This window comes from Lepidochelys kempii, chromosome 1 (assembly GCF_965140285.1).
Source record: "Lepidochelys kempii isolate rLepKem1 chromosome 1, rLepKem1.hap1, whole genome shotgun sequence".
Taxonomy (NCBI): domain Eukaryota; kingdom Metazoa; phylum Chordata; order Testudines; family Cheloniidae; genus Lepidochelys; species Lepidochelys kempii.
In genome coordinates this window covers 112,376,766-112,400,332 of record NC_136380.1, presented here as the reverse complement: position 1 = coordinate 112,400,332, position 23,567 = coordinate 112,376,766, and the positions used below count along the sequence as shown (strand labels likewise).

The following is a 23,567-nucleotide window of genomic DNA, read 5'->3' as shown; positions in this document are numbered from 1 at the left end:
TCTCTTGATGTCTTTAAATCATAACTGAATGCCTTTCTGGAAGATGTGCTTTAGCCAAACACAAGTTATGCTTTAGTAAAAGACTAGTTATTGTGCTCCATATAGTGTGAACAGGGTGAAGTTACTGGCCTGTGATATACTTGAGGTCATACCAGATGATCTAATGGTCCCTTCTGGCCTTAACTCTATGAATCCATGTTACCATGAATTAAGATGGCCCAAATTGAGTAATCAGTTCATCAATTCATATGTGTGTCTTGATTGTTCAGATGTTGTGAGTTTTTTCCTGTCTCCTCAGAATCATCACTGCACATTTCAAAGTTCAAGTACATCTCAGAAGTTCATGAATATTTAAATATACCATGTCAATGCTCAACAATAAGCACCCGTGGGCTGGTGTGTGGGTGCATCTACATAACTGCACCACGACACACACAAACCAGTAAGGAAAATGTATCATGCATAATCAGTATACTATTTTCATTAATTTATGCCGCCTTCATTTTGTACTTAACTTTTCTAAACTTGGCAAAGCATATATTTCTCAATGAAGACTAAATACATGACAAATATGAACATTTAAAATAAATATATGTTGAAGTTACTCAAGTACCAAAAAACAAAGTGGAAAATTTGTTTAAAGGATGAACTTTGAAGGAAGCTGCCCTCCCTCCAACCCCTCTCCTTCCCTCCCGTGCAGAGCATTCCCCCCCACCCCTTCTCCTTCCCTCCTCCCTCTCGCACAGAGCTGCCTCCCGCCCACACCTCTCCTTCCCCCCCCCATGTGGAGCTGCCCCCTCCCAGCCCCTTTCCTTCCCCGCATTTTACACGAGTATAGTGAAACACACAGAGGTTAAGCGAATTGCCTACAGTCAAGCACAAAGTGAATCAAGTATCACTGCTAGTTAGAGAACTCAAGAGTCCTGACTCCCAGTCTCCAACACTTACCAAAAGACAATACTGTTTTAATAATAAACCTCATGTCTCAGCTATTACAATATTTGGCACTTAGGCAGAGTTCTCTAGCATAATGCTGTATTATGTGAACAGCTGCAGCTGTCCACACTCACCTAAAACTACAGGCTCCAAAACTACTGTCACAAGTATCAGCAGGGTTATTAATTCATAAGAACGGCCATACTGGGTCAGACCAAAGGTCTATCTAGCCCAGTATCCTGTCTTCCAGCAGTGGCCAATGCCAGGTACCCCAAAGGGAATGAACAGAAGAGGTAATCATCATCAAGTGATCCATCCCGGTCACCCATTCCCACCTTCTGGCAAACAGAGCCTTGGGACATCATACCCTGCCCATCCTGGCTAATAGCCATGGCTGTACCTATCCTCCATAAACTTATCTAGTTATTTTTTGAACCCTGTTATAATCTTGGCCTTCAAAACCAAACAATTTATTGACAAGATGACAACTTTAATATAGCCACATTTTTAGTGCATTGAACCATTTACTTTCATTCATAACTATTTCCATGCTGCCACTATTTTATATTAGTGTTTGATTCTTTAACATATAAAGAGACAAGGCTCCCGCCCTGAGCAGCTTACAATCCTGTATTTTTCCAATAAATATGTAGCTTATATTTAGTGGTTTTAAACTTCAAGCTGCTTTACAAAAGCTAAATAATTAATCCTTACTCCCTGGTGGGAGGTAAGTAAAAATCATTTAATGATGTGGAAACTCAGGCAATGCAAAGTTATGCAATCAGCAAACATCACCTAGCGAGGAAGAGAACTCATTTTCCTGGCTCCACAGCCTGTGCGCAGACACTCTGACTACATCAGCTTCTCAAACCACTTAAAAAGGAACATTTATATATTGTTTCTAAGTTACACAGGAATAATTGAAGTATTTTAAATCGTTACATGTTTTTCTTTATTAAACCTGTTGCAATAAGATAGGGAGATCTAACTAATTTAAAACAATAAAGGCAGTAAAATAAAGTTCACCAACTATACACGATTCCTTTGTTGTCTTCAATAAATAGTTGGTTTTCCCCCATAGCTATTTTTTTAAAAAGACTTTTCCGGCCAGCCCAGTACATTATATATAAGCTATCTAGGCTTTTCTCTTCTCCCCTCTCACGCTCATTCATTCCTTCCCTATTTGAATGGGCCTTTTAGACAGCCAAAATTCCCCCTCTCTTTTGAATATATATACACACACTGCTCCTTTGCTCCCTGTATTTGTAAACAGACCTTCCCTTCTAGGGGCCCCCCGGATCCCCTCTCCCCTGCCCCAAGTTTCTTATTGGCAAAACTTGGCATTTGTCCCATTTGCTCTTGCCAACTGATGATGAACAAATGCCCAATTTTGCCAAAAAAGTTGGGACGTCTGGGACAGGGCTCACAAAGGGGACTGTCCTGGCCAAAACAGGATGTATGGTCACCCTAGACTGTAGGGAGCCCAAGCAGCTGGGGGAGCCCAGGGCCCTCCACCTGCCCTGGGCGAGGAGTCAGGGCCCAAAAGCAGCCCCCAACCTGTGTCCCTGCCCCCCAGGGTGCACCATCCAGGATAGGTGAAGGGTCCAGGACTCCCCATAACAGCCCAGGCTTCCTGAGCAGCTCTTACCACAGCCCGCCTTCTGGCCAGGCCGTAGAATTTCACTCAGTGATTCCTGCGTTGAGTCTGTAACTTCTGGCTGAAGTAAGACAATCTTGCTTTAAAGATTTCACATGATGGACAATCCACTACATCCCTAAAAAAGTTGTTTCAATAGTTAACTATAATTACTGTTAAAATCTTGTGTCTGCTTTTCCAGTTTGTTTTTAGCATCAACTTCCAGCCATTGAATCTCATTATGCCTTTGTCTGCTAGACTAAAGGGATCTCTGCTAAATCCTCTCCTTACGATGGTACTAAAACACCATGATCAAATCACCTTTTAACCTTTTCTCTGATAAAGTAAATAGACTGAGCATAAGTCTCTCACTATAAGCCATGTTTTCCAGACCTCAAATCATTCTTGTAGCTGTTTTCTAAGCACTTTCCAGTTTGTCAGCATCCTTTCTGAAGCATGGACAGACACATAAACTGGACACAGTATTCCAATAATGGTCTCACTAATGCTGTAAACAGTGGTAATACCACCTTCCTACTCCTAACTGACATTCCCCTGCTTATACGTCCAATGACCATGTAAGCTATGTTAGCCCCAGCTATGTACGGGAACACATGTTCAATTTTTCATACTCTCCCTCCATCCTATAACCATGGTCCCTTCTTTGGATGAGATCCTCCCTGCTCCTCTAGCTCCTTCACTGCAGATAAAAGGGCCAGAGTGGTGTAAAAGGGCCTTAAAAAACCCATATCAGCTGAGAGGATTTCCCCACTGCAGGCACTATGGAAGACAGATATTGGGCTGAGCTCAGAAGCCCCAGTCCAGCGAGTGTGCCAGGATAGGACTGTGAGAAGAAGGGTCATATCGGGGTGGGACCACAACACACAGCACTATGGAGATTCCTATAGGGCAGCCCAAGAAGGCTGCTGTAACTTAGAGAGGCTTCCAGGGATGTCTAAATTATACCAGGGCCCTCTCCTGGGTCAGAAGGGCATAAAAGTTGCTGAAAGCCTCCCTAGCCCCTTTTTCTTCCTGACCTGTGAATTCTATGCTGTACCTCTTAGAGGTGCAGAACTGAACCTCACCCTTTGTTCCTAGGTGCACAACTGCACTTGGCCGTATTAAAATGATTATTGGAATGGGCTCAGCACCTGTCCTGCTAGAAAGGCTTCCACTGATTGGAACAGCCTTGCTGGCAGCATTAAGAGCCGGATTCTGCGGTCATTTAAGTCAGTGGGAACAGGTGCATAATATATAGTATCCTTCCCAGACTGCTGCACAAATTCGAGGGCACTGTCTAATTTGTGCAGTAGCCTGGGAAGGGCACTATATGTTTTCCATTGTACTATAAGGTATGAAATCCAGTACCGTACTCTATGTAGCAAGAGCATCAGCTTCAAAATGCAGTGTATCCTAAATTATCACACTTCATTTTAAAGTTATTTACTAAAACATTCTCCTACACTGATTTTTCTTTTAAGAACGTCACTTTTTAGTAAAAAAAAAAAAGCACCTGTAAGTGCCTACTTCAAAAAATAAAAAGCATATGTCTGAAAATAAAGGCTTTTAATAGGAGCTAAACATCACAAGTGAGCAAGTGTTAATCTTCAATTAGGAATAATTAGTTCTGATTCCATTGAAAAAATCTTACAGTATATGCCATGTCATTATATTAATGAGTCATACAGGATGGAAACTAAATTAAAAGTAATTAGCTATAATTTTGCATCATGTATCAGCATAGAGAAAGTAAAATGCATTTATGGTTTTCCTTCAGGGAAGCTTAATAATTTAATTGAGGCTAGAAATTACATATGACTTGAGTTCAGTTTTCTATTACCAGTCGTCAAGGTAACAACTTCTTTAGAAATGAAATAAAGCTATTTGTTTTTCCTTTGGATGAAAGGTGAATATTATAATATTTTCAAATGGGTTCTTAAAAGATTGTACAAAATTATTTTAAAATTTGAAGGATATGTCTGTATGAACTTAATACTCATAAACAGTGCTGAGAGAGAACCCAGGAGATTGGTGCACAACTAGGTGACTTCAATGTGGTGACCAATGCTAAACTCCCCAAGTTACATACCCATGCCTTGGCTTTGGTTCAGCTTCTATAATGTGTGAGAGAGAAAACCTTAGGGGGAAAAAGTTGGAAATTCCCTGCCATTCCAAGCATAACCACCCAATGGTGTCAAGAAATCCATCAGTTCCTGGGCTTCAGAATACACACACAATGGCTAAAAGATAGGCCAGTAGCACATTCCCCTCCTACTTATCACATCATATAGGTAAACTGCAAAGAGCTTCCGCCTGTTCAGTGCGCATGAATTTCTTTGTTGGGTCCTTCCAAAATGTTGCTGACAGCGATATCTTAGCTTCACTATCATGGAACTTTCATTGTACCTGAGACTTCCAATGTGTGTCTTGCATTAAACTTATGCCCTGGGTACGGGGCTGACAGTGTCTGATTATTTCAATCATTGTTGGATGTAACTTAGTCACCTGTAGCCCATCACAGACTGCAGTTTTCTGGGCCCCAGTGTTTGAGAAGAATGGTAGGCTGGTAACATACCTCAGCTATCACCAGCAGTCTTTGATTCTGAGGCAAGCTACGGCACAGTTTGATTCAGTGTCTCACAGGGGGCTGAAGGAAAACTTTCACTATAGGCTTTGATCTTCTTGTCAGTTTCCATCACTTCCATAAATCTCCAGTCTAAAAACTCGTTCAACTTTGCCCTCACATTCCTGGAATGTCCCTCTCTCCCTTTAGTACTATCGACGTTCACTTTTACCCAGCAGTTCTAGGTTTCACTGGAAATAAATTATTTCATCCGCTATAAAATGCAATTCCTGCCAGATGATCTGAACATCATGTGGTGGTTAAGATCCTCGTTTAAAATGCTCACATCTGGCAGCAGCCCAGCTGCAGCAGCTCTGGGACCCACAGCCAAGACACTGAAATTCATCTTGTGTCCCATCCCTCCCAGCTGGGCATGTAACGCTCCGGATGTCATGGAGAATTATGGGGCACCTCTCTCAGTTCTCATGACAGCACCTGGCCCTATCCTACTCTCTTCTGTTGCCTAGGTTGGAGAGTCCCTGGCCTACCTGATACTTTAAAGAGATATAACTACTTACAGGCAAAACAATAAGTAAATCCAGATTAACTGGCTATCAAATCCCCCACTCTGCAAAATCATTTGCCATGATGATTTCTCAGCTTCTCAGTCTAAAGGAATAAAAACACCACATGGCTGATAATATTTCCACAAGCTCTTTTTGAGAAAAATTGTTGTATTCAAAATACGTATCTCCCAAAGTTGTCTATGTAAAATACGACGAGCTGCAGGACAATAAGCTCAGAAAACATGGTGGCAGGTAGCCCCTCCACTGTGTTCAAACTAAGTCATCTTAGCCAAACTTAGTCTAAGTCAAATACTAAGTCATCACAGCAAAACCATCTGCAGTTAGAACTCAGATACTTGCATCATCCCAGGTTGCTCACGTGCTGATGCTGGGTGTGCATAGGGTACATATGGCTGCAAATTCAAAAACCAGTTAGTGGTATCAGAGTTGCACAGCTGTAGAAATGCAGGCATTTCACAGGGTGGCAGTGTTATACTTACTGCATTTCTAGTGTCACCCACTACATAGGACAAGAGGTAACAATGCAAGTTTAACAACACTGGCCCAAATACCGCTGAATAACTGGAAGGAACACTTCTAAACATGACCACATCTAAACGTCACATTGGCTTTCACCGCTCCTGCCAACATAGGCTGTGGTTTTGTGATATAAATACGTGTCCCCTCAGAACTCTACAGACACCAGATAGCCATACGAGTATAACAACTTTTGATCATTTCCAAACTGGACTTGATTCAGACTGGAAACCAGAGATGAAAGACTCCATATCCCCATCATCAAGTCTCTGAGCTACCCAGTTCCCCACATAGCCTGTTTCAGTACTTCTCCTTTTCTTATTAATTATTCTTTTAATATAACATGTATAGAGAGAAGACAAACAGGTCAAGCTTAGGTTTTAAATCCTCAAAATTCTGTTATACTTTATAAGCAATTGTACAATTGTTCTGATTCAGCAGTTTACAAACTATGCTTTAATTATTTAAGAGTTCATTTTTATGGATATGCATTTTATAGCTTTTTTTTCCCCTTTGATGTCCACCTTGCTGTGAGTTCAGTAATATTTAAGGTGTATATTCATTTCAATGCAAACATTACATAATGCCATGTTCAGTTTTAATTCCTTCCCCTTACCTACTTCCTACCAAAAAAAGAGAGAAAGAAATCAGGACATTTGAAGTTAAGAAAATAAACTTTTAATTTTGTTACAAAACTGAAAGTTTTGATAACTTCAAAAATAATGTAATGTGACAGCAAATTTAAATCAATCACATAAACATTATTGTCAGAGAAAGGCCAAAACCAGAGGTCCAGATATGTACTTATTTTCCTGTCACAGTCCTAATGCACTTGAAGTCTTTAGAACAGCTCAAGCGAGTTTACCTCTGTAATCAAAACCTGAATCTTGGTATGTGGCGCTGGCCAGCATGGAAACTGAACCTAATCTGGAGACAAGTGATACCAAGTCTGGGTCTTCAGAAGCTTCCCGCCGCCCATCCACCCGCAGTGAGATTAAAATGTGTCAGACAAACAAGGTCACTGATATTTACAGCATATGATTTCAGATGTCATACAACCTCCTCTCAAAGAACAGGAGGACTTGTGGCACCTTAGAGACTAACAAATTTATTTGAAAGCTTATGCTCAAATAAATTGGTTAGTCTCTAAGGTACCACAAGTCCTCCTGTTCCTTTTGCGGATACAGACTAACACGGCTGCTACTCTGCAGCGTCCTCTCAGAGGCTCTACAGTTCAAGCTCTAGACTCTATGACAACTAACTTTAGAAGAAACCCGTATCCAAGCCTCCACAGCCATTCCCTTATTTAGCCATCACTTCCCGCTAGTGACTCATGAGAGTCCATGTAGCAGAAAGTAAATAAGTTCCTAGATCTCAAAAACAAAGTAAAATTTGTGCTTCTATTATCTAAATGGAACATACAACATCCTCCCCTGACCGTGGACAGGCAGATCTTGCAGGGGAAGGCATTTTATCCTCTCTGTGGCCAGTTTCCTTGACATTTGTGCACTTCTTCCTCAGGCTCAGACGAAGGATTCTTAAGAAGAAAATCAGGGAATGTTTTAAAGGGATCTAGTCTCCTGTAAGTAGAAAACACAATTCTGAAGTTTCTAAGAAACGGAGCAAAAAGTTCTTCTCCTCAGATCTTTATAATGTGATTTTCCTTCAAATGGTTTGCTTCTGGCTTTACTCCATAATGCAATGCCATCACTTTAATGTTCACCATTATTATTAGAGGACCGAGACATATTTTATTGTTGGCTGCCCATGAAAACCCACCATTGACTGCCTCCAATTATTTGGATCCCTCTTTCATGTAATATGCTCTTTCAGCATCTCTCAATTCATAAATAGAGGTTTTAAGCAGCAGTTAACTTTAATAATGTTGTCATCCACTGCAGTTCCTTGAAAAGATTATCCACTTAACTCACACAAGTCAGGACTCCCAAGTTTCAGAAACTCGGAAGGTGATGTTTGGGGTTATGGGATAAAAGAGACAAAAATCACAAAAAAAATATAGGTTTCAGAGTAACAGCCGTGTTAGTCTGTATTCGCAAAAAGAAAAGGAGGACTTGTGGCACCTTAGAGACTAACCAATTTATTTGAGCATGAGCTTTCGTGAGCTACAGCTCACTTCATCGGATGCATACCGTGGAAACTGCAGCAGACTTTATATATACACAGAGAATATGAAACAATACCTCCTCCCACCCCACTGTCCTGCTGGTAATAGCTTATCTAAAGTGATCATCAGGTTGGGCCATTTCCAGCACAAATCCAGGTTCTCTCACATTAAGGGTAAATTTTCAAAACATTGTAAGAGGCTTTAGCTGCACAACTCCTGGCCAAGCTACCCTAACTTAGCCTTTTCAATAAACTTTTAAGGCTGTCTTTGGAAGAGGGACAGGTCACCAGGACAGAAACACCAGCCAATCAGCAAGTGGACAGGGCAGCAAGCAACCACAACTATCCATTCGGTAGATTTATACTGTCCCTCCATTTCTTTACAGAGAGCCTACCTAAAGTCAAACCCCCTTAAAATCACTTCTGTTTAAAGCACCTTTTATCAATTCCTAGACAAAAACCACATTAAGATGGAGTTAAGGTTGAGAGGAGAGCTGGGCAAATAATTAATTTTTTTGGTTCACTGGCAGCTGCAAAAAAAAGAAACACAAAATTTCGTTTTGGGTGAAACCAAACATTATATTTGTCAAAAAAATTTCAGCAAATCAAAATGTCAAAAAAAAAAAAAGTCAAAATCAAAATATTTCAATATGACTGAAAAGAAAATTTTCAAATCAAAACATTTCAGTAATGTCAAAAGGTAACGTTTCATTCCAACCTGAAATAATTGCATTTACACTTTCAAGCATTTTCACCCACACAAGCAAAAGACAAAATGGCCATGGGAGGAGGCGGTGCCAGCAGCAGCTCCCTTCTAAGCGGTCACTCATTCTTAGTGACACTTTGTAGGCATTTGCGATGAACAGCCATTGGGCCAGAGAAAATAGTGTGAATGACTGTCCTGGTGGTTAGGGCACTCACCTAGGATGTGGAAGACTCAAGTCCCTGCTCCAGTGACTCCTTAATTATTTATAAAAAAGTGGAATAACTTCAAGAGGAGAGACTGAAAAAAACCCATACTAGAATATCACATAACCCAGTGCTTAGGACATTTTCCTGTAATGGGGGAGACCCAAGTTCAAATCTTCTCTACATCAGGTGTTGGGAAGAGAATTGAACCTCGGTCTCCCACATGCCAGGGGAGTTCCCTTACCACTGGGATACAGCTTACAAATGAGGAGGAGATGGTAGCACACCTCCACGTCCATCCCCCCATTTGGGAACTACTTTACTTGCTTTTGTTAAAATGCCTGAAAGTCAAAATGCAATTTTTAAGGTCAAAACAAAATGAAACATTTTGTTTCAACACTACAGAAAATCTTTGACTTTTTCTATTTTGTCAAAACTATTCAGAGAACTCAACACAAATTCACAAATAGTTTCAGCTGACCTGAAACTGAATTTTTTAGTAAATAAACTAAGTCCAAAAACATTTCACCCATCTCTAGTTAAAAATACATGTCAGTAATTTAGGATAAAATATATTACAGGGACTCAAGCTTTATTAACCCAGTAAATTCACTTAAGGTTACATTTAAAAGAAAACCAGACATGATAAGGGATGGAAATTGACAGTTTGGGCACCCAAACAACCTTAACTCTGCTCTGTAGTGACATAATAAGGGGAAATTGAAAAAAAAATTCGAATGTGTCTTTCAAAATCAGTGTACTCTAATCTGGATCCACAAAACACTAAAATGCCTAAACTATATTTGCATGGTTTTTGCAGTGTCACTACAGAGCAGAGTTGGAGGATAAACATTGTCATGAAGAATAATAAGAAAAAATTACCAATAATCATAAAACATATATTCAACTGTATCCTATGCACAAGATTTCAGAGCTTTAACTATACAGGAAGTCTGACAAGGCAAAACTAAGGTTGTTTGGGTGTTCTAAATCTGCATTTTCAGTGCAAATATTCAGAAAATTCATTCTGAACTCAGAGTAAATTCTGTAGTCTTGAAGTGGATATGATATATTCCAGACATAATGCAGGATTCAACTTCTTTGTTAAGTGCAAAATTCAACTCAGCCTTAACTATGGAGTCTGAACCAATGCCTCCACAACAAGTCAGTGAGTCATGAACACCATTATTTAAATTCTTTCCTTGTCAATTAATATCACATTATTTCTAATGACCCTCAGATGTAACACTGAACTGTAACACCATTCTGATGTTTGCAGAATCAGTGTTCCAGTCCACTCCTAGGTAACAACATGCCTCAAGCAAACATGATTGGCAGAAAATGGATTCCTGTAGTCTCCATATTTTTCTGAAATAACATCACTGCACATTACTTGTAGCTTTGATTTGTTTCATTTGATTCTAGTCTTTTTTTCTTTTCTTTTTTTAAAGGTGAAGAGTGCAGTTGAATGGATCAGTGCTGAAATGAACCCTACATGGTAAATTACCTCTGCACTATTATTTCTCAAATGAGCTAGCGCCACTTTATATCAAGCTACTTTTACTTCAGTGTCTTTAATTTTATAAGTGCTTTGCTCCAGAGCTTTCTATTGAGTGAAATGTTTTTTAAATGAGTCTTAAATAATTTAAATATATCTTTTCTGAAGAATATCCCCTTCTAAGCAGGATTTCGTCAACTTTATGTCTTTTAAGAAAAAGAAAAAACAAACAGAGAAAGTACTTTATGATTTCATCCACAGCATTATAAAAGCAAGAGAAACTGGGTTAAAAAAAAAAAGGCCTCAACATTAAGAAGCAGGCACGAACTAGCAAGGATTATAATGTGGGGATTTATTTGCCTTGTTTCCATCTCTTCCTACTTTAATGAAGTCACGAATGAAAGACAAATAAGGGACGTTTCTTATTTTTAATTGGTGTGAAGGGTTGTGTTGTATTTATTGGAGTTCTGAACCAGGCTACTTTATCATCTTAATTCTACCCTTCCCCACACTCATGCCCCTACAGCTCTCAGACTCGTACTGTTTCACAATTTTGGATCATTTAAAAAAATGGTTTGAATGCCCTGACTTTCTGCCAGGTCATTCCTGCATAGGTGACTGGAAATGCCAGGTTTCTGCTTGTGGTGCTCCCTCCTGTGGCTTCGTTGTGAGGAGGAAATGCCTGTTCTGTGCTGCAACCCCTCTATATGGAACTGGAAAGGGATTCAGCCTGCCTAACCAGAAGATCTTGATGGAGATGTGTGGAAACCCTGTACCTCTCTAAACTGCCTTCCTGGCTTCAACTAGTGCCTTTCTCTCTCTTGGAGCAATGCTGCCAGGGGCTCCTCCACCAGCCCCAGACTCCTCCTCAAGACAGATTTAGAACTTGACAAGTTAATGCAGACAAAAGTTTTGTTAAACTTAGGTTGGAATCCTCATGAGTTGGCGGGGATGAGTAAAGAGCTACATAGATTGGCTGTCTTACCTGCCCTGATCCGTCTCCCACAGCCCAGCTTCCTCCACACCCCTGGAGGAACATCTGGGGAGGGAAGGGACCAATGCCACAGAAACAGCAGTCCCTTATGTAGGCCAGGATTTTGGCCTCTCCTTGCAGAGAGGGCAGCTTGGACCAAAAATCCATAAATGATTCCTAAACGGTAGCAGCCAAACCACATCATATATTAGTGAGTAGCATGATACAGGTACAGTACAAGAGCTACTGGCAATATCCTGTGAGGAATTAAAACACTGTTACTACCCCCATCAAGAAGAAATTATGTGGGTAAAATGGGGAAAGGTAAAGAATTATTAACACAACAGTGACAAAGGTGGGCTATCTGATATGCCTTCCTTCGATATGTGCTAACTAGTTCATTAGACAACATAGGAGTGAGTAGCAACTCCCCCTCCACCTGTTTGGTGGTCAGTAAAGTTAGGTGACCTGTCACCTTATTTCACTCTTCCTTATTAAGTTCTTGCACTTCTCTGTTAGGCAGCTAAGAATGGAATAAGTTGGATGGTGACTATGATAAGTTTTGCATGATCTCTAATTTTCTAGCAATATCGCTAAATAAGTCTTTGTACTGTACTACTGAAGAAAGATGTATGGATCAAACTCAGAGTAAATAGGTAAACAGTGTAAACTTCACTGGATTTACCCGATGGCCCTCGTGACAGGTCTGAATTTGCCTTGTTTCATTTTAGAGTAAATCTCAAGGACAAACGTCTGTATTTTGTCCAGCACTGAGCAGATGACAACTGCAATTTAATGGGCTTAGTCGCTGACTTGCTGGATTCTGAACTACATCCAAGACTGCTATGGGCCTTCTCTTTGGGGCAATGCAACACCCTTGTGTCTTGAAACTGCATTGTGACAAGCCTTTGAATGTCTAGGCCCAGAACTCCCCTTTCAACTTCACAGCTCTGTACGAATAAGGCCACTCCAAGGGCATGCCATGACAGAAAGAGGCGTGCAGATATTTGTACTCTGATATACATGGGAAGAATATAAATGGTGGGTATTACTTGAGACATTTTTCTTCAGATATGAGAGTATACACATATACTAACATAATATTACTATTTGCCCAAGATAAGGGAGAAATGTCGTTTCTGGAGCAGATGTGTAAAGTAAGTGCAGGGAACTGAAAGGCAAGAGAGTGAAGAATGACTAAGCAAGTCCCTAGAAATATTAAAGGGCTGTTATTTGTCTCTGTGTTTGAGATTTTTTCCTACACAGTGCCCTCAGACGTAATACCATGCATCAGAGAAGGTGACATTCTTTGTCTAACCCTTTAGTATTTTGATGGATTGCACACACTTTTGGATACATACACAATGGTCACTTGTTCATAGTGAGGGTTGAATCAGGGAATGAACCCTAAAAATACACACCTTACCATACTAAAAAGGTTCTCTGATACCAGGGTGCTGATGAATTCTACACTATTCCTACTGGCAGATTTCACAAATCTGCCTCACTAACATATTTGTAGATCTCACTCCACACATTAATGTGAATATGATATTTATATTAATAACAGCATTATTCCTCTGAATGAGTTGCAAAGAAATCAGAGATGATAAAGAAGCCACACCATAAATAAGATAGAGCCAAAAATATATGGAAGGGCAAAGAGGTTACAAAAAGCTGAACTGATGCTCAGTTTAGGCCAGACCCTGTTCTGTTCTGTCCTGTACACAGACACATGGGAGTAACCACGTATAAAGTGCTTCCTTGTGCCAGCAACCCACACCAGCATTCACAGGGCAAGAGAGGAAGCAACTCTGCACAGCATCTACATTCCCAGACTGAACAAGAGAAGGGAGGACAGCCTTCCCCTCTACAGCATAGCTGTCCTGACTCCTGATGCATCAGTAACTGTATGCTGCACCTGATACTGACTTGGAGTACTTTACTACTTCCCCAGAGCAGTAAGGAAACCAGGAGGGAGACTGTGATTCCTGGAGTTACAGTATTTCCTAGGCAGCTCCAGGAAAACACAACAGCATGCAGCCTCATTGCTCAGAGCAGACTGAAAGCTCATCATCATCACATATTTATAATCATAAAAATCACAATAATTAATCAATATAAATCACCTTCAACTGAGATACTAAGGGTTTTGCACAGCTGAAATATAAAACCTACCAGTCACAAGAGAAGGAGATTAAACCAGATCATGTAATAACCATAAAACAAATTTTTTTAAAAAGTAACAAAATCACTAAAGTTCCTCTTCCTCTCCAAGTATAATTTTTATTTATAATAATAATAACCAGACTTAGGGGGGGGGCTCTATAGCCCGTGCTCATGGCGTTCACCTGAGGAGGGAAAGGGGGGGGGGAACGGCCAGGTTCCAGTCCCTGCTCCAATGAAAATGTAATTATGTATACAAAATAGAACAGCTTCAACAGAGGAGACAGAGAAACCCACCCCAGAATACCAAATATCCCAGTGGTTAGGCACTCACCTGGGATGAGAGAATTGGGTTCAAGTCCCTACTCCAGAGCAGGGATTCGAACCACATCCCAGGTAAGTGCCTTGGGCCATTGAGTATAAAGGGGTTACTACCACCATCTCCTCCTCAGTTTGGTGAAAACTGAAACATGTCAAAGCAAACTATTTCAATGTTCCCAAATTTTTTCTCTTTTCCTTTCCGACCAAAACAATTCACCAGAATGGACCCGAGTTCACTAAATGTTTCAGCGGACCCAAATCTGCATTTTTCAGAAAAAAGATTCAGTCAAAAAAAAAAAAAATCACCCAGCTGTAGTCTCCACATTGTTTTGGAGGGGAAAATAATGACAAAGAAAAAAGCATCCGGGTCCTAGCCTCCACTTGCTCCACCACTACACATCAGGAATCATCAATTAAGTCACACCAGTGTAAGTCTGATGTAGTAGTGTGTGTGATGTGTGTATTTTTAGTTAATATGTGATGTTGTGTGCAATGTATCTGAGTTACAATTCTGTTAAAAACTTAACTTTGCATTTGTTGACATTTATACAAAATCTCAATCAAAAGGATGCATTAATGTAGATTTCTGCACTTGATTTCCTTGTTTTTAAGGGAATTAAAAAAAATACAAAGGAAAAAGAAACAGGATTGATAAAAATCTGAATGTCAGCTGAGATATTCAAATAACCCCACATTCAAATCTGTCTGTCTGCATCATCCATCTGTTGTCTTTGGTCTTATTCTTAGATTGCAAGTTCTTCGGGGCAGGGACTGTCTTTTTGCTTTGTTTGTGTACAGCACCTAGCACAATGAGATCCTGGTCTATGATTGGGGCTTCCAGATGCTACAGTAATACAAATAATAAATGTTCTATGACCTAATAATCAAATAAATGGACTAGTGAAGTACACACAGTTGTGAGGTCTTTTTGGTCAGAAGGAGGACAAGGTCATTGCAGAGTGAGGAACAAGGGGCTGCATGGGGCTTTTGGAAGATAGACCGAAGATGCTTGTCACTCTGGTGGGTTGAGCATTAGGCAGCTGGGAGATGGTCAGGTTGGGGTTGTTTGTCACTTGGTAGGAGTTCCCAAAGAACTTTCCATCCTCTCCATCTCTAACCATAGCCTTACCATCTCTCTATCTTCTTCTCCATCAAAATGATCTCTCTTCCTCTGTTGTACCCCACTCCCTTTCTTGAAAGGACCTGGGGCAAAGCCACCCCTGTGCTGGGCCATGGTGTAGTGTGACTGCTTTGAACAATATGTACCCTGAACAATATGAATTTGGAGCGTTCCACATCCTGACTGGCCATGCTTAGGGCTTCTGTATGTCTGGAGTTCTGAATAATGAAAAAGCTTTGCGGGGTGCCTGAAATATCCTCACTTTCCTAAGCAGGCAGTAGTCTGTGAGCTCCTGTCATTGTATCATTTAACTTTTCGCAGTAGCTGAAACTCACATAGACATGAACATATTCTTGGCAACATCTCTAAGTTTTGACATGAATAGGAAACCCCAATCAGTTTTCTGCCAACAGGAATGGCATAATCTTCAACAAATAAATCATTTCTCTAACTAGAAGGGCTACCAAGTAACTAAAACATTGCTTATCATAACTCAGAAGAAAATATTTTCTACTGAAAGCGCCATGAGCGTTCTGAACCAAAAGAAAAAATATTAAGGACCATACTTACTATATGTCGTGCGGCAAAGACTCCATCAACTATTGCACAACAGAATGCTGCTACCACTCCAAAGCTGATAAACACGATGGATGCTACCAACTAGAAAGAGAAAAGCGGATTTAACAACTTGTTCCGTGCAATTCTTGAGACACAATTATAAAAAAATTGCTCTGACAAACTAGAATGAGACGTTTCACTTGTGTCATCAAATGTAATCGCTCACTTTGCACCACTGCAATGCGAATACCAGTCGCACAAGGCAACAAGGTAGAAATTCTTGCAGCTACCAGTTCCTCTGAATTGATGTACAGCCCAGTCTGCTGGAAAAGCTTAAATCTTTCCACTAAAAATGAAAAAAGCTGTAAGAGCTATTAAATTCAATGGTGATTTCTCCTAAATCAAGTGTACCAAATAAACCAGCAGTGATCTCTGTAGGGAGCATGGCAAAGACAAGAGGCACTTCTCCATTGGCTCAAATAAATCTGTAAAGCTTTGTTACAGCAGTAGCAATTCACGCACACAAATAAGGACCTTGCAACAAACTAATAACCAGCCAAATGCACATCCGTCAACTGTAAGAAAGCTTTTGCTACCCCAACCAGCTTATTGATTCTTTTTCACCTTAGAAAAATTTGAGGACTGATATTATATTCCATGTTTAGCTCCTCCACATTGTTTATAAGATTTTTCCAAAACTGCCTGGAATCACCTCATTTCTCCTGGAGTTTGTTTAAACATTTCCCAACGTTTAAGATGAAGCATTTTATTTTATTTAAAATCAAAACAAGAGCAGAAATACCATCAAAATATCCCAACTTTGAAGTGCCCTAGTATGTTACAATTAAATATTATAGCACATCATTCACACATACACACTATATTATAATACTCATCAGCTACAATAATGGAAATGTAGCTAAGTACAGTAGACAGAGATATATCAATGCTCGGTAAGAAGTGCTGGAGTGGCAGGGAAACAGAGAGTATAAGAAAAGGAGCTATGGTAATTTGTGCACTTACAGATGCCCTCTCAACCTTTTAAGCCACCTAAGTCAATTAATATATCTTAAATAATTATTTGCCCTGAAAATCTTCTCACCTTGACCCTGATCCTATTTACCTCTATGTACTGAGAGGAGTCCCACTGATCTCAACAGGACTTCTCGTAGAATATAAACTTAAGCATTTGCATAAGTCTTTGCAGGATCAGAACCTTTATTCCTAAGGTGCAGTGCAGGAGGTTTAAGGTTTATTTTATTATTTAACATTAGCTCTCCCCCACATTGACTCCAACAGAGACCAACTTCCCCCTTACAGGAGCGGCTGCCAGTAACTGCAGGAGGCAGGTGAAGCTATACAGATCCTTAGTGCTTGTCTACACTTACCAGGGGATTGACAAGCAGCGATCGACGCATCAGCGGTCGATTTAGCGGGTCTAGTGAAGTCCTGCTAAATTGACCGCAGATTGCTCTCCCATGGACTCCTGTACTCCACCGGATAGAGAAGAGTAAGGGGAGTTGACAGGAGAGCGCTTCCCGTTGACATCCCGCGGTAAGTAGATCTAACCTACATCGATTTGAGTTACGCTATTTACGTAACTCAAATTGCGTAGCTTAGATCGAATTTCCCCTGTCGTGTAGACAAGGTCTTATTCACACCATCATGGAATCCTCCATTTTTAAAGACTTACATTGAAATGGGCATCCTTGAAGTGGTTATGGGTTTTTACGCTCTGCTTTCTCCCAAGTCTCTTCCTCAGTCTGAATCTAAACCATAGAGATGGAAGGAGAACACATTGGAGCAGCAACGGGGGAGTCGTTTGTCTTCCTGTGTATTTTATAGTCCCTAGCACATTTGGTTGCTATCACAATAACAATAATCTACAACTGCTGGTTTTCGCCTTACAAGTCTACTAGTGACAGTTCTGAACTTGATTTCAATTATCTCATTCAGATTGTAATTAAAATCAATTAAGGGCATATTATTCATGGAACAGAAGGGCCAGTGTTACCCTTCTCTTAACAGATAGAGACCAATTCTTATGCCAGCCATACTCTCTCAAGAACAGTTGCTTATTCTTAGTTAAGTATTGGGTTCGGTAGGCCTGTGGTTTGCCTGTGACCCAACGAGCACTCTATCACTGTAACATCATCCTCCAAGCACATAATTCATCACTTAAAAACAAATTACAAAAATATTACATAGCTGACATGTCAACCACACTAAGACAATAGGTAATGCCCAGAACTCCAAGCATGCATTACATTGATACACAGGACCAATAAAGGCCAGAGCAGCCTCGTTGGCAGAAGCTTATTAAGGAGACATGTGCTCATCAGAGTATTTCACAACTGCCCTGGCCATAACTATTTCCAGGCCATTGCCACCACTCATTTTTGGGACTTCGCTGGCCACCATGTTCCTTTTGGTGGAGGAGAGGTTTTGGATACCTTCTAATACTGCAACCTCCCTCCACTCAGAAAACTTATTTCTCTGGAGACTCTGTACCTGGGTTTGTATCAGCAGAATTCAGCATAGACAAACTGAACCTGGCTCACAGTTCCCACCTGAAACTTCAACCTTAGCTATGACTCCCCTTGCATTTGTGAGTTTAAGTCACAAGTTAGATCTCTAAAACCTTACTTCATGATGGTTTAGTTTTCACTTACAATAGAGTTAAGTTATTAAGAAGGAAATAAAGAAAGGATTGGAGGATTGGGCCAGAAGAAATCTGATGAGGTTCAACAAGGACAAGTGCAGGGTCCTATACTTAGGAAGGAAGAATCCCATGCACCGCTACAGGCTGGGGACCAAGTGGCTAAGCAGCAGTTCTGCAGAAGAGGACATGGGGATTACAGTGGATGAGAAGCTGGATACGAGTCAGCAGTGTACCCTTGTTGCCAAGAAGGCAAATGGCATATTGGGCTGTATTAGTAGGAGCATTGCCAGCAGATCGAGGGAAGTGATTATTCCCCTCTATTCAGCACTGGTGAAGCCACACCTGGAGTACTGCGTCCAGTTTTGGTCCCCCCACTGCAGAAGGGATGTGGACAAATTGGAGAGAGTCCAGCGGAGGGCAACAAAAATGATTAGGGGGCTGGGGCACATGATTTACGAGGAGAGGCTGAGGGAACTGGGATTATTTAGTCTGCAGAAGAGAAGAGTAAGGGGGGATTTGATAGCAGCCTTCAACTACCTGAAGGGGGATTCCAAAGAGGATGGAGCTAGGCTGTTCTCAGTGGTGGCAGATGACAGAACAAGAAGCAATGGTCTCAAGTTGCAGTGGAGGAGGTTTAGGTTGGATATTAGGAAACACTATTTCACAAGGAGGATGGTGAAGCACTAGAATGGGTTACCTAGGGAGGTGGTGGAATCTCCATCCTTAGAGGTTTTAAGGCTCCGCTTGACAAAGCCCTGGCTGGGATGATTTAGTTGGGGTTGGTCCTGCTTTGAGCAGAGGGTTGGACTAGATGACCTCCTGAGGTCTCTTCCAACCCTGATATTCTATGATGCTATGATTCTAAAGAAGGAAAAAAAAGAAAGAAAATAGATACATGTGGGAGAGCTGATAGAACAGACAACAACAGTACCTCTAACACATAGTTCCATTAGAGAATTTTGAAAATGTCTGTTATTTGCTACATTGACAGTAATTTCTCCTTTAAAAGCACAGGATGTACCCAAGAAAAATCTAGGTCTGAATTATCAAACTGGCCCCTAAAACAGCACCCACACATTCCACACAATACATTCATTTGCAGGCAAAAGCCCCATAATTGCATTTCAAAATGCCGGTTTCACACAGAGAAAATTTGCTGGTATGACATCAGAGACCCACTGAAAAATTTGGCCCTCTTTATTTCTGTTTAAGCCTCTATTTTTAAATGTGTTATTTGCTTGATGTAGAGCCATTATTCTCCATCATATTCTGTCACTGTCATTATGTTAATACATATGGGCTAATTTTAAAAATTTAAGACAGTGGATAGGTAGGGAGAGAATCTTATAGCACATCCTTGTGTAATAGCAAATTTTTAGGCATACACACATCAATTCAATTTAAGATTGAGGTGACTCATTCACTGAATTTGACAAACTAGAGAGAAGCCAGGCTCCCAAACCAAATTGACTGCCTATGCTATCATTTAAGCTATGCTGTGCAGAAAGGCAGTTTGTGCAAACATTATGCAGACTTTCCCACTTTCCCTGTACTTTCTTTCTGTTCCTCAATGGTTTTCTAGCATATCCCTTCCTGCTCTCTCTCTACCGTCCTTCTCTCTTCTGGCCTCTTTTGGAAACCCTGATAACCATTATAAACACTCACTGGGAAAGACAGACTTTGTTTTGATCCATCCATCTTAAGAACACAAGAACATCCATACTGGGTCAGACCAAAGGTCCATCTAGCCCAGTGTCCTGTCTTCAGACAGTGGCCAATGCCAGGTGTCCCAGAGAGAATGAACAGAACAGGTAATCAAGTGATCCATCCCCTGTTGCCTATTCCCAGCTTCTGGCAAACAGAGGCTAGGGACACCATCCCTGCCCATCCTGGCTAATAGCCATTGAATTTATCTAGTTCTTTTTTGAACCCTGTTATAGTCTTGGCCTTCACAACACCCTCTGGCAAGGAGTTCCACAGGTTGACTGTATGTTATGTGAAAAAAAGACTTCCTTTTGTTTGTTTTAAACCTGCTGCTTAATTACATTTGGTGGCCCCTAGTTCTTGTGTTATGAGAAGGAGTAAATAACACTTCCTTATTTACTTTCTCCACACCAGTCATGACTTTATAGACCTCTATCATATCCCCCCTTAGTCATCTCTTTTACAAGCTGAAAAGTCCCAGTCTTATTAATTTCTCCTCATACGGCAGCCATTCCATACCCCAATCATTTTTGTTGCCCTTTTCTGAACCTCTTCCAAGTCTAATATATCTTTTTCGAGATGGGGCGACCACATCTGCACACAGTATTCAAGATGTGGGCATACCATGAATTTATATAAAGGCAATATGATACTGCTGTTATAAGTAACTGCTGTAACTTGGCGCTTTAATTTAAAAACAAAAACAGAAGAATCCAGTTCACAATCAACTAATCATATACAAATATTCACTTTTAACTATTATCTAATATTTATACAAAGCTTTTCATCCTGAAGAATAAAACTGAATACAGCACTGTAGAATTAGAATTTTAACAAAGCAGCTGTTTTGGATTAACAAGTGAATAAAAGTAAATCATTGGTTTTTTGGACACCTATAATTTCATAATAATTTCCCTCTAGCTGATACCTTATATAGAGTACCATGTTTCACCACAGCGCAAATCACTACATATTCATTCTGAAGCCCTGAAAGAGTGAAGTTAGACTTTAAAACTTCACATCCCATAACTACAGCAGCATTGGTGGACACTAGTGTCTTCAAGCAGAAAAATGTATAGTGTGTCAGTACCAAATTATGATCTTGCAATCCTGCATCATGTGATTATATTATATATATATATATATATATATATATATATATATGGGGTAATATTGTACCACCCACTTTGAAATAAAATACGTCAATGAAATCAATAGAAATTCTGCTTAAAAACTGATGGCACAATATGGCCCACATCTTTCAAATGACATAATTCATGGGTGCTTTTTTAATATATCCTTTCATCTCTTCATGCACACAGAGCTATCATTAAAGTTACTTATGGGAAGTTGGACTGTGATATCACAGTGTAAGTACAGTTGCTAAGACTTATGATCTCTTTATCTGAAAGACAGTGGACATACAAAAACCCTAAATCAGGCCAATCTACATGAAGCTCAAATATATCTCTATCTTGTTTTTCAAGCCATAGCAGTTACTCAAATAATTAGTGTACTCATCCGGGTGCTACCAAATTGCCTATCTGACCTGAGAATGAATTACTGGAAACTGACCCAGAGTTGCCTTTCCTATTTCACACATGAGCAACTTATTGATGATTTACACTCCAAAAATCAATGTTTTCCCCTCACAAGAATCACTTAAATCATCTAACAAGATTTTGCTAACTTTCAGTCTCACAATTCCTATACTGAGTACATCTATAAGAAATGCCTACATAAAGGTACAGAGTAAACTGTGGTTTTGTAAGAAATTGTGGGGTTGATTCTGCTGCCCTCCTTCACGTTAATGATCATTTACCCATGCAAACACTTTCATGGACTTCAAAAAGATGGACTCTGGGCTAGATTCGGCCACCCTTACTCAGATTGAATAGTAATTTAGGGTAGCTTTCTTACTTAGGCACCTAACTCCCATTAAAACAAAAGGGGGAAGGAGTTAGGCATCTAAATACCTTTGTGAATCCCACCCTTACCCTGAGAGATCTCCTATTGAAATTAATAGAACAACTTGTGGAGTAAGGTAATATGTGGTGTGAGTGAAGATGACAGAATGAGGCCTTACTTCAGCTGGGTTCTTTTGGTTCATTCAAAATTTATGTAAAATATCTCCAGATACAAAAAAGATAAAAAGAAACAAATAGAAAACAGAACAAAGAATATCTTAAAATAAAATTACAGACTAATATGGTCTCTCCAACCGTGTTTTTCTTAGTGAGAGACAAATCAAACTACAAAATGAGAGACTTCACAAAAAATGCAGCTAAGACAGCAAAGTGAAGAAATCTTGTAAATTCAAAAGCTTATTCTCATGACTAGTCTGACTGCTGGAGTCGTTACATTACTAAACATTCCAACTGCTGGTCACTGACAGGGAAAGAAGAGCAGTAGTAAATAAACTGCAACGGATAATTTTACTAAGTGGCAGCCAGTGAAAAATAGGGGTCAATTTAAAAAAAATAACCCAGGTTCAGATCAATGACAGACTCTCACACGCATTTTAATATTGACTATCATGTTTTATATGGTAAATACTTTTATTAATAAGAATTCCTTTTAACATTGATTCAGTAAAAATCTCTGCTTTAACGGTTATATTGCTATGCAACTGAACTTTTCCACCTCTATTATTATTGGAACATATTATTGGCACTGGTACAGAATACAATAATTTGGTTGTTTCCAGGGGAAACATGTACAGTCAATTAATAGACAGTGAAAACCGTCTTAAGTGAATAATCAAAAGAAAAACATAAATCAGCTGTTTAACAGAGATATTTTTGAAAAAAAGGACTGGACTAGCGCTCTGAAGGAACAGTCCCTCAAGCATTTATTACCGGATAGAGAGTACACTATCATGATTAGCCCCGCTGAAATATAAAATACTGAAATGGGAAAAGCTAAAGAAAGAGTGGATTAGGGAACATAACTGCCTTCTAAAAGAACAGAACAGATGTGTAGGTTTCACTGTGTCAGACTCCATCCGTATTAAAAATCGCAAGTCTTATTATTAGTCATATAGTACTCTGGTTGTACATGACTTAATTAAGAGACATCATCAAAGTATCCCCAAATTTTGAACACCCATTTTTGAAGTTTTGGATGCTGTCAACTCTGAGTTCTCGTGCAATTAATAAGAGTGCTGCACCTTCTGTTCAGCCCACCTGACTACTAGGGGCACAAGTGGTCACGATGTTGCCCCAACTCCGTCTCTCTGGAAGCAGTGGAACCTGAAATGTTTCCTTCCTGCTCACCATTGCAGACATTGCTGTT

The 23,567-nt window shown here is 40.0% G+C and overlaps 2 protein-coding genes across 16 annotated transcripts in view; one reads left to right on the top strand and one right to left on the bottom strand.

Moving 5' to 3' along the window:
• Nucleotides 1-23,567, bottom strand: part of TMEM255B (transmembrane protein 255B) — a 111,904-nt gene that overhangs the window by 48,685 nt on the left and 39,652 nt on the right. For 12 of the 14 annotated variants that reach the window (XR_012159671.2, XR_012159672.2, XR_012159680.2 and 9 more), the window contains exon 4: nucleotides 15,920-16,009. The exons of the other annotated variants lie outside the window; for them this stretch is intronic. Coding sequence is in view for 7 of the 12 variants with exons in the window: in XM_073350614.2 (XP_073206715.1) it covers nucleotides 15,920-16,009 (90 nt within the window). In the remaining 5 variants the exon portion in view is untranslated. The remainder of the gene's footprint in view (nucleotides 1-15,919; nucleotides 16,010-23,567) is intronic. 14 annotated transcript variants of the gene reach the window in all.
• Nucleotides 1-23,567, top strand: part of GAS6 (growth arrest specific 6) — a 155,267-nt gene that overhangs the window by 127,003 nt on the left and 4,697 nt on the right. The window contains exons 17-18 of one of the 2 annotated variants that reach the window (XR_012159653.2): nucleotides 299-442; nucleotides 10,723-10,769. The gene's annotated coding sequence lies outside the window, so the exon portion shown is untranslated. Of the gene's footprint in view, nucleotides 1-298; nucleotides 443-10,722; nucleotides 11,097-23,567 lie in introns of those variants that run through there. The other variant, XR_012159654.2, reaches the window with a different exon arrangement.